The sequence below is a fragment of the Ipomoea nil genome, unplaced genomic scaffold (assembly GCF_001879475.1).
Source record: "Ipomoea nil cultivar Tokyo-kokei standard unplaced genomic scaffold, Asagao_1.1 scaffold0415, whole genome shotgun sequence".
NCBI classification, from domain to species: domain Eukaryota; kingdom Viridiplantae; phylum Streptophyta; class Magnoliopsida; order Solanales; family Convolvulaceae; genus Ipomoea; species Ipomoea nil.
In genome coordinates, this window is record NW_017616843.1 from 482,543 (window position 1) to 494,403 (window position 11,861).

At 33.5% G+C, this 11,861-nt stretch overlaps 2 protein-coding genes across 2 annotated transcripts; both read right to left on the reverse strand.

Moving 5' to 3' along the window:
- Positions 1–222: 222 nt before the first annotated feature.
- Positions 223–3,938, reverse strand: LOC109172227. Its single transcript, XM_019321374.1, has 2 exons — positions 3,287–3,938; positions 223–945 (listed from the first exon to the last, which is right to left on the reverse strand). Exons 1-2 carry the CDS (start codon positions 3,869–3,871, stop codon positions 295–297), a joined length of 1,236 nt encoding a protein of 411 aa, XP_019176919.1. The 5' UTR covers positions 3,872–3,938; the 3' UTR covers positions 223–294.
- Positions 3,939–9,739: 5,801 nt separating this feature from the next.
- LOC109172229 lies at positions 9,740–10,683 on the reverse strand. The gene is made up of 2 exons (XM_019321376.1): positions 9,824–10,683; positions 9,740–9,782 (listed from the first exon to the last, which is right to left on the reverse strand). Exon 1 carries the CDS (start codon positions 10,648–10,650, stop codon positions 9,988–9,990), a length of 663 nt encoding a protein of 220 aa, XP_019176921.1. The 5' UTR covers positions 10,651–10,683; the 3' UTR covers positions 9,740–9,782; positions 9,824–9,987.
- Positions 10,684–11,861: the final 1,178 nt, after the last annotated feature.

An 11,861-nucleotide genomic window follows, 5' to 3' on the forward strand; every position in this document is an offset into this window, starting at 1 on the left:
AAAAAACTCAATCTCAAATAGCAAAAGAAAAAGAATATTTCTCCAACTACCAACTACCAAGGAGGGGGTGTGGGGGCACAATAATGTGGGGAAATAAATAAACAAAAAGATGAATAAATAAATAAATAGAAATGTAATTTGTGTATAAATACAATTTCATTTCTTCTTTGGCAAATGTTGAATTCCTAATTTCAGACTCAATATTTGGGAAGTTATAAATCACAGCAACTTAGTGACTTAGCAGACATGATCAACTATCATTGCATAAGAAATCTGTCCACTTTGAATACAGTGTCATTTCTTAGAATTGAACATCATGATTTTGGGACCAAACCTCATTAGCCTATCCAAAGCAAGGGGAGAAAACTTCCTAGCAAACAAATGACAAACCCTACTCACCCTACCATTATACACACATCGGCTACCGTTCCTCAACCTCTCCAAGAAATCAACGGTGATCTCGTACCTCCCAAACTTCGCAGGGTGGGGGCCCTGCTTTGACCAGTCAACCCAGGTCAACGTCCGGTTCCAGTTCCTGCCCGGCGACACCATGGTCACAAACGTCGGAATGTAGTGCTCGTCGGAGTAACACGACGGCCGGCAAAACCGCTTGAACAGAGCGCAGTATCTCTCGTCGGAGATGACCTCGACGGCGAGCTCCCGGTCCATGGCGAACCACTGCGACCCCTTCCGCCACTGCTGGATGGTGACCCACGGGCGCATCCGGCGGTTGTAACGGCCGCGGGCGACGGCGCCGGGCTGGTCGTAAGCCTCGACGAAGGTTTTGTTGGTGTTGATGAGGTAATCGTAGACGGTGGTGAAGTTGAAGAGAGGTATGCAGGCTTCCGAGAGGAGAACGAAGCGGTGGTTGGAGATATCGAGCAGGGCGTTGGCCAGCAGCCGCCGCTCCGCTTCGATCATGCTAAATGTTCCCCATACTACGTTCTGCATATACATACAAATAAATAAATAAATACTACATTGTAATAGAGCCAGTAGCATTTAAAAAAAATTAAATAAATACTACGTCTCAACACCGCATTCACTGAGACTCAATCTCATAACTTCCCATATGAAAGAGTTACTACATGTCTGAGTTATTACAGAAAATTATTGAATTTCCGACCACCTGAAAGTGATCTTAAATCAAGTTGAAAGCAAAAAGTTGTCAGAAATAGCAACAAGAGTTTTTCCGGATACCAAAAGTGATCGGAACAAGACTTTTGACTTGATTTAAGATAACTTTCAGGTGGTCGGAAATTTCAAAATTTCCAGTAGTGACATGTCATCTGAGCGCAAGGTGTTTAACAGTCAATTATTAGTTAGAATGCTTTAGAAAATGAAATATTTCAATTATTGAATTGATTATGACTATGTTAAAATATTTCAATTTTCATCAAAATCGATTGACACTGATTATTGCATACCTCTAAGAGCAACCACAATAATTGCTCAAAATTGTTTGGTCTTTAATTTGTCCGACAAGAAGAGAGGATGAGAGGAAAATGAAAAAAAAAAAAAAAAAAAAAAAAAAGAGACAAAATTTTCTTTAAAAAAAAATAAAATGTTATCAATGTGCTCGTGGGGGCATTTCTAGTGCCAACATTTTTTTTACTCGACTTATAAAAACCACAATTCTTATATATTTATTTTTTTTCTCACTCTTTCCTTCTCGTCCATCCACCTAATTAAAAACTCAATTTATTGTAGTTGCTCTGGATATAGTAGTGGGCCTATGTGGGATCTAGATATATCAAACTAAAGAAGAAAGGAATTTGTTATAATTTAGTGTTGAAGCAAATACAAGAATAAAAGTTTATGTCAACAAATGAAAAGGAGTAGAATGAAAGAAAAGTACAACAAAAAGCTCCAAAAGTATCTTGTTTATGAAGGCAACAACGGTGGAAAATGTTTCAATTACTTTGACAACGTACTTTTTAGAACATGATCACAAAGCATGCAAAACCTTTATAGCCGTATCAATTACATTACTATTTCACAAAATATTTCCCTACTTTCAGTGTAAATAAGTTTAAGTTATTCAGATAGAGTCACTACCCGGTGTTATGTACAAAGAGAACATTTTATTTACATGGGTCTTTACTTGCGAATTGGTTTATCATACCATTAGTTAATAAAAGTTCACACAAAAATTAAATATAAAAAAGATATCTAGTATATATAATAACATGTTAGGTAGTGAATATTATGTAGGAGAATGTAGCATGACATACAATATTTAATCAAAATTCATATAAATTAGTTGACTTCAAAATTCTGCTGAATGAATACTCTAGTTGACAAAGCCTAATTATTAAACACTCACTAACACACTACTAATCACTATGATTTAGGAAACATTAGCGTAATGTTTACACAAAATTAAGTGGTTTTAATGGTTTTATGTGTCTAACGTTGATTTTAAGTTAAGATAACGCCGTCCTAGGATGAGAAAAGAAAAACCCTATTTTGGTTTAAGATTCATCTGAGGTTGTTTTATTTGTTACTTGGAGAAAGATACGCCTATGATTGCAATATTTATACTTGAATATAATACATTAACAGCTAATTTAGTTGACAAATATATATATTTTCCAAACCCAATTTTACGGACTGATCCAACAAGTTCTGTCTAGCTTGACTCTTGACCTGGAAAATACTACATAATTCTAAAATTTATTCTTTTTTTTCCAAAAGGCTGAACCCCAACCCTAAGGGCCCCCCACACTCCAACAGCGTTTGGGAGGAAAAAAATTTATTCTTTTGAATCACGAGAGAAGTCGCAATTATTTTTTTCTAATGATAAAAAATTCAAAATTATTATTGAAAGGTGTGTTAGGTAAATTCCATTTTGTGTAAATCAACCTAAATTGTATATAGTTGACCGACCAACTACAGTGTAGTGTGATAGCATCCTGTTACCATTCCAAATGAGTGGTCACAGAATTAAACCTCGGTAATCAAGACAATTGAAGCATGTATGTGCTCCATCTCACGCTCCTCACGTGTGCGAATATGATGCCCTTCCGTAAGCCTTTAGCATGACTCTGATACCAAATTGAAGCATGTGCTCCATTTCAACTAAAAATCTAAGCTGATAGCAGTTGGATTGCATATCATTAATGGTTATATACTCAACAAAGACCATTCTTTGGGTTGAAAAAAATTGAGAAATTATAGAACATATACTACTTGAGAAAATAAGAGCACATGTCTTCCTAGAGGATGAATGCGACAGGCGCCTAATAAGTAACTATGATTATTAAATAGTGTAAAAGTAACTTACCTTACTTGGAATCCTTCTGCCATGGAAGATGGGGCCCTCATGAGGCGCAACTCCATTGAAGGATGGCTGAGAATGAATGTATATGGAATAAAGGCCTTCATGGCCTCTGAAGAAAAGCTCCCAGAATGGAGCCAAAGGCAAGCTTTCCCTAGCCAGGAACATAAAGGCGATCTTCGCCGGCGTTTTCCCGGACGACGGAAAACCACCCGCCTTCGACGCCCTCCGAATCAGCTCCGCGTCGTTCAGCCCGTGCATGGCGCCCGTGGGCGCCTCAACCCGTTCGTGCTCCGCGGCGGCCGCATTCTCCGGGAGGGTGACAGAGGTTTGCGGTGGCGACGGAGACGGGGGCGGTGGGAGGGTTCCGGTGAGTTCCGACGCCGGAGGTAGCTGGACGGCGTAAAACTTGAGGGGCAATAAGTTAGTGGGAATTTTGTGTTTGAGGTAAAAACTAAAGGAAAATCCAAAGACTAAACCTGAAGAAAGTACGAGGAAATAAACAAAAATGGTATTTAGGTACTTTTTAGATGTGAAGAGGAGGTTAAGGTTTGGTGTTATTGAGAATGGTTGGTTTTGATAATTCTTCATTATTTTTCTTCTTTGGGGGAGAAAGAATTCTTGCTTGGAATTGTGTCCTAAGGGTTTTGAGATTGCCTTCTTTCCCGGTTGTACATATTTATTTATATATATATATATTTAACTAAATCAAAGTCTTGGAAAGGAAGGTAGTAATGGGGCTACATTCTAATTTCTATATATGATTTAATTTACAACAATTAGGGTTTCCTAATTAATAAAAATTTGACTTGTATAAACATGAAAATCTTGTCACTATCTATGACTTTCCAAACAAAGAATATGTCTATAACTAAATAATTTGAGAGCAATTGGTAAATAGGCTATTAATGTAATGCAAAAAATTTGTATGAGACCATCTTGATCACAGCACAAATTCTTTTTCGGGGGACGGGTCAGGTTGTAGACAACTGTGTGGGATGCTCAATGAAGATACACTTTGTAAGTATAACAATTTTATAAGTATTACAATATTTATCATTCTAAATTGTATCATAATTTCACATATCAGCTAAGTATTACAATATCAATCATAAGTAACAATTTATTTTTAATTCAAATTGGTATTAAATTTGCCAAAGGCCTTGTGGCCAAGCATAATCATGGCTTTCTCAAATGAGAGGTCACATGTTCGAACCCCAGTGGGGACATTGACTCTTGTGTCTCAATAGGTTGAGAAAATATATATGGAAAGATAATGCATTGTAATAAAGTCATAAGCAACATTTCAGTTATAAGTACAACAATATTTATTATTACTAACAATCTTTTTATCGTAAATAGTATCACAATTACACATATAAATATCACAATATCTATTTAAGTAACAATTTATTTATTTAAGATTGATATTAAATTTTCTATAATAAATATTATGATTTATATCATAAGTAACAAGCAACTATATTAGATTCGACCCGTCTCACGGATCTTAATTCGTAAGACGATTTCACACAAGTGTAACTCTTATTGTAATTTTAAGGTGGGATATTAAGTATATGTACACTTTTTTCTTTTTAATTGGAGAAGATAAAATTAATAATGATGAACTATATATCACTGTCTATACATGGATTCTATGATAGAAGAGTGGGAATGAAAAAGGAAATCAGGGTTGGAAAAAGAAAAGAAAAAGAGAAAAGAAAGAAAGGAATAGAAGGGCTAGTAATTAATTTTTTTTTTTGGGTTAGAGAGTAATTTAATTTGGTTTCAGGGATTAGGAAATAGGGAGTGGAAGTGTGGAACCCAGTAGCCCAAAGAAAATGTGACGAGGTTCTTAGCTTCTGTCGTAGGGAATGCGTTATGGTATGAAATGGGCTGTCAATTGGTTGGACAAGTTAGTCCAATGTTCGACCACTAAAAGTCCCAATCATTATTGTGTGGACCGTAAATAAAAGAGATTAATTCTAAAATAATTTCTTGACTATTATCATTTATCAATTTTTTATCATTTTAATTTTTAATTGGATCATAAATAGTCCATTGACTATTGATCTTTATTAATTTTTTTATCGACTTTCAATTTAATTATAAGTGGTCCTTTGACTATTGATTCTTTTTCAATTTTAGTCTTCTAATTAAATATTATTTTAATAAACATTAAATTTAATGATAGGAAAATGACATTTTTCCCTCTGTGTTGTTTACTAATAGCACATTTTCCCCTGTGTTGTTTATGTAACCACTTTATCCCCCTCAATTGTTTTTGAAGTGGCTATTTTCCCCCCTCTCAGTTAAGTAAGTGTTAGGGCTGTTAAATATGAGGGTAAAAATGACATTTCACTTCTTCTTCTTCTTCTTATTATTATTATTATTATTATTATTATTATTATTATTATTATTATTATTATTATTATTATTATTATTATTATTATTATTATTATTACTAATGAACGACCCACCCAACGCCCTAATATACTGCAGTTTGCAAACCAAATTCATTGCTAATAATAATAATAATAATAATAATAATAATAATAATAATAATAATAATAATAATAATAATAATAAGTCCCACCCAACGCCCTAATATATAATGTTTATTTTTATTATTAACAATAAGTTATTTAAAACTTTTTAAAACTTTGTAAAACTATAAAATTCTATATAAAAAACATTAATAAACTTTTATTAACTTTTTTACTTGAAAAAGTCTACAAACGTCATTGAAATTCTAAATTGAATACATCCTTACAAACTTTCAATGATTTCGATTCTTATCATTTATACTAGTTTTTCACAATCCTATTCGGTAAAGCTTGTGCTTCCACATCATGTTACACACTTGGTAGAAGAGGTTGACTTCCAAACCTATCCACTTTCCATCTATAAAGGAAAGTATTAGTAAACAGAAATCACTCAAATCAGAAACAACATAGCACATTGCCACATTGAGCCATTGGGGCTCAGGGCCTCAGGCAGACAAGCAGTAACACAAAGTAACAGAATTAGGCACATAGACTAATAATCAGACAGAATCATTAAAAAATTCAGAATCAGCGCACTTACACATTTCACCATGTATCTAGATTCCAAAATTAAGGGCTTCATGGCTTCATTAGTTTATTTAAGGGTCATATATCCGTAAACTTGCACATTACAAAAGAATTCAGAATCAAGCAGACATGCACTTAAAAAAGCTCATCATTTATCTGGATTTCATAACTTAGATTTAGGATTTAGGGGCTTCCACCAAATCACCAATCAGGGGCCAACTAATAATTGTATCAATTATATTTTATTAATTAATATATTTAATAATTTAATTAATTAAATTATTTTGTAGGTATTTGAAAGCAATCCGTACTCTACCAATGAAATTGATGAGATTCGAGACTATTGGGCAAAGTACTTCTTGGAAGAGTGCATGTAACTTGTTTTTTTTGCTAGTAGGTTAATTAATTTTTTTTTAAGTAATGCATGTGTTAACTATTTGGATGGATTGTGAGAGTATTGTATGTGTTGAAAGTATTTGGATGGATTATGAGAGTATTGAAAGTGTATTATTGATAATATTATGTTGATCAAGGGGAGTATTGTTTTTATAATATTGTGTTGATATATATCTAATTTGTGAATATAATTTTGTACAGAATTTTTTTTAAAAAAAAATTGGGGATTTTAAAAATAATAAATTAATTTTAAAATAAAATAAATAATCCGCTACCCTTTCTAGGAAGAAAGGGTACCAGATAATTAGTAAAAGAAGAGAAATCCGCTACCCTCGGAAGAAGGGCAGTGGATAGTCTAGTAATCCACTACTGTTCTACAAGGGACGCGGAAACATATAGGGTTTTCGCGTCCCCCGAATCCGCTACCCTTGTACAATGGTAGCGAATAGCCCTGTACAAGGGTAGCGGATTTGCAGATCTGTACTAGTGTTCGGCACATAAACTAATAATCAAACAGAATCATTAAAAAAATTCAGAATCAACGCACTTACACATTTCACCATGTATCTAGATTCCAACATTAAGGGCTTCATGGCTTCATTAGTTCATTTAATGGTCATATATCCGTAAACTTGCACATTACAAAGAAATCCAGAATCAAGCAGACATGCACTTAAAAAAGCTCATCATTTATCTGGATTTCATAACTTAGATTTAAGATTTAGGGGCTTCCACCAAATCTCCAATCAGGGGCCATTATAATTGGTTGAGAAAATTTTAAAAACTATTTATATAAAATTTTAATAAATTAATAATTATATCCCTAATTTTTTCTTTTTCTTTTATACAAATAAAATTAACATATAAAAACATAGCATTAAAAAAGTTCTAATTGAGATCTTTTAAATGACACCCATTTTGATTTTTTTTTCAATTTTTAAAATTAATCTATCATTACATTAAGTCATAATTACATGTTTATTAAATCACTACTATAGATTCATTCATGCATTACAAGATCTATAAATATCCCTTCCGCGGTCCCTCAAATTTACAATGTATATTTCCTAAATTTTGGATCTTTTATTCACACAGTAAAGAACTATTCAAACTTGCTAACATAAATACTTCAAACAATTATTGTCACTAAGGTATTTGTAAAAGACAATTGAATGTGCTATAAAAATTATAGTTACGCCTTCAAAAAAAAAAAAGAAGTATAGTTACCGGTTGCTCTTTACTAAAAAAATTCCTCCATATATGATGAAGAAGTTTATATATATGTTTACCTTCAATATTATATTATGTATTTAATCATAATATAACATTCATAATAAATTAATTTAATCATAATTATAAGATAATTATAAATATATTTGAGCATCACTCAGGATGGAGATTAGACTAATGGGTAATAATAAAGATACGATGTATTTTTTAAGGTTAACAATTCTTTTTTTTAAACAAAAATTTTAAGTATTAAACTACAAGATTTTAAAATTTAAAATTCAAATATTTAGGGGTGTGTCGGATGATTATTCAGGTTGATCTATGGACCAAATTGTGTAACCCATAGGGCCGAGAATAGTATAGCACAACTTGCTTTAAAAATAGGTTAAACATGTCCAGACAGACAAGATGATCAGCCTGTTTTGACAGCTCTACAAATATATGGCTAAACCTTTAAAAATGAAGACATAACGTCCAACCTTATCTGACCTTATTTTGAAATAGTTATTCCATTTCTAACCTATTTTGTGAAGCATGGGAGAAGAAAAATGGAAAAATAATGGTTTTATGTTGAAAGAGTGGGAAATAAAAAAAAAAAAAAAAAAAACAGAAATAGATGTAAATGGGAGAATGTTTTCTAACTTTGGTATAGAAAGGAACCAAAACACTTTGTTATTACATTTTGTTTTTTGGGTTGTCTCCTTTCTTCATTTTGAGAATTCTTCAAATGAATTTTTTTCCATATTCTGGAAAAAATAATTAAAAATGGGCTAAGTTTTTAATTTTCCATTCACTAAACAAACCCTAATTCTGCAAAGCAAAACATCATACTGATAAGCCCAGCACACCAAACTTTACACATAAATCTACTGCCCATATTAATACTGTTTAATTGGAGGAACCAATTCAAGGTGAAAATGGTATTGAAGAATCAAGTTGAAGAAAAGTCTCTAATCACACAAAAAGCAACTAAAAATGCTCCAAGCTTAGCGATAGATGCATAATGTGAATGTAGAAATGTTTTGGTACTAAATAATCTTCATTTAGTCAATCATAGGCTGTAAAGATAATGATGAACATAAGTCAACAAATTACATGGTTTAAATTTGATGATCTTAATTCTAGGATCAATAAGTATTTTATATAATCTCAGTTTTTTTCAAAAATAAATGTTTGAAAGGGTTCTAGTTAAGAAGTTACTGCAAAAAGTGTAGTGTTATATATCTGGTCTTTCCTAATTAGAAAGTCTGTTTCGGGTTATGAAATGTCATTTTAAACGAAATTTGTCTTGCTTGTGAGCTTTTTATTATTTTGCAGCTGAAAGTAAGTAACATTATCTTTAGTGTTGATTGAATTGGGTCATTAAAGATGGGGAGGGTGGTCAAGGAATGCTGATGCATATTATGATAAGAGTTAATTCCATCAAAGGTATCTTGTCTTATATATGATCAGTTTAATTGGTTTAGGATTTTACTAAAAATCGGTTAAAAAATATGGTTACTAAAAATCAGAGGTTACTTAAAGTTCTAAACCAATTAAACCGGTTGAAACTGAAAAAATAACAAAAGAAAAATATGAAGAGACAAAAATACCCTTACTAAAAATAGAAAAAATCATGAGAAGGATTAAAAGTGTCCAAAAAATAATAGTATGTAAAATGACAAAAACGATAGCTGGGACTAAATTTGGAATTGTCACCAAAGACAAGGGACCTCTAATGGAATTAACTCTTATAATAATAATAAAATCTAAAAATTAATTCTCAATATCTCCTTATATTTATAACAATTAACCCTCACAACCTACCTTAAAAAATATTAAAAAAAAAAAACACCATTACAACCAAAGATATTGTAGTTGAAATGATATAGATGTGAGACTTTATTTAAAAGGTCTATTTATGAACCATTACAACTAAACATATTATACTCAAAATGATATAGATGTGAGACTCTATTCGAAATGGATTCTTTGTTATCTCCTTGCAGGTAAAACAATGAACCATCATCACAGTGATAATTTCTTGTTCTTTTCTTTTCCATTTCGAAACAAAGCCCCAAATCTGAAGAGATTAGCAGCATCCCTGGGCAGAATGTTAATCACCGGATTAATCCGAACCCCATCGCCGCCGTTCCTACGCGGCGGCGATGATGGGAACGTATAGAAAGTTGCAGAGGAGGAAGAGCTCCTCTGCAGCCGCTGCTTCGTCTCTGCATTAATCTGTTTCTTCCCTTTCCCAACCGAACCCACGGAGAAGCTCCGCCGCAGCAACGGAAACGACGACCAGAAGGGGCTTTTCTTGTGGGTAGCTTCACAGTGGAGGCTACTGCTCCGCCTGATATGGCAGAGAGACTTTGGTGGGGTCTTGGGGAGTGGCGGCAGAGACGAAGAAGATGGCGGTGGGGATTTGGAGGGGATAGGGAGTTGTTGGAGGGGAATGGGGCGGATTAGGCCGCCGGAGAAGAGTTCATCTGCGGAGGAAGTTGAGGGGTTGGGGGTTGTGGAGAAATTGAAGTCTGCAGAAATGGAGAGTTGATGAGAAGAATGTGAATGGTGTTCAATGGAGGAAGGGGAAGTGTCTTTGGGGCAAAGATCATATGAGAATGATATTCTTGGACTTGTTGGGAGGCTGCTGGGATTGTTGTTCTCGGAGATCAAATCAATGGCCATGGGTTTTGGTTGGAAAGAGGCTAATTGTCTTTATGATTCTTGTAATGAGAGAACAAGCTAATATATATATATATATATATATATATATATATATATATATATATATATATATATATACTCTCTTCCATTAATCGGTGTAGACAGATATGACCCATTAAATCAATAGTCTAGATTTTTCTAACAGTGCAACTATGCAATGTGTAATTATACAACTACACAATTGAAAACATATAAATCGATCTCTAACTTTTAATAGACCAAATCTATTCATACGGACTCATAGAAAGGGAGGGACTCACTTAGAACACTATTTTCTTTCATTTTCCACACATTTAATTACGAGTTTGGATGCATTTTATAAGGCAAGTTTTGAGTTGTTAAATTCATTGAATTTGCACAACAACCACTATTCGAGATTGCGTATTGGGTAAATTCATCTTGACCCTAATCATCAAATGACCATAATGGTATAAATCAGCTTAAGTTGCCTATAGTAAATCGGTTCAAACTAAGAAAGTCAATATACCACTCTCACCAAGAGTCGAACTTGAAACTTAATTTTCAGAACTTTTGATACATATAGGGTCCATTTGAAAATTTGAAAAATATTTTTCCCAAAAATGATTTCCACAGAATGTGGTGATGGTGTTGGTGTTGGTGTGATGGTAATAATAATCTGAAAACTAGCTTGAAGAAAAATGATGGGAGAGAGAGAAAAATATAGTTTGAAAAATGTCTTCTAACTAGTTTTTTTAAAACACTCATAATTCTAAAATATCAATGCTACACCACCAGGGTTTAATCTTGTGACAACTCATTTGAAATGAAAATATAGGTGACATCACACTATATACTAGTTGGTTAAATTAGGCATTTTTCCGTTGATTTGAATAAGAGTAAATACCCAAAAAGGTCCCTCGACTATAGCTAAATTCACAAATTGGTCCTCGACTATTGATTTCAACCAATTAAGTCCTTAACTTTCCAATTTTAACTCAATTAAGTCCCCCATCTATTTGACCGTTTGTTGGCGCCGTTTTGGAGGGAGAAGTTCCGCTTGCTGCTTGGGGATCATGAGTCGGTTCAGCTTGCCGACGTCGCTTGGAGTCATGACTTTCTCGAAGAACCGCTCCTGAGACTTCGCCGATCTATCTGTCTCCGGTTTCGGGGCAGTGGTCATATTGTTAATGTTGAAGGCGCGGCGGCTCTGC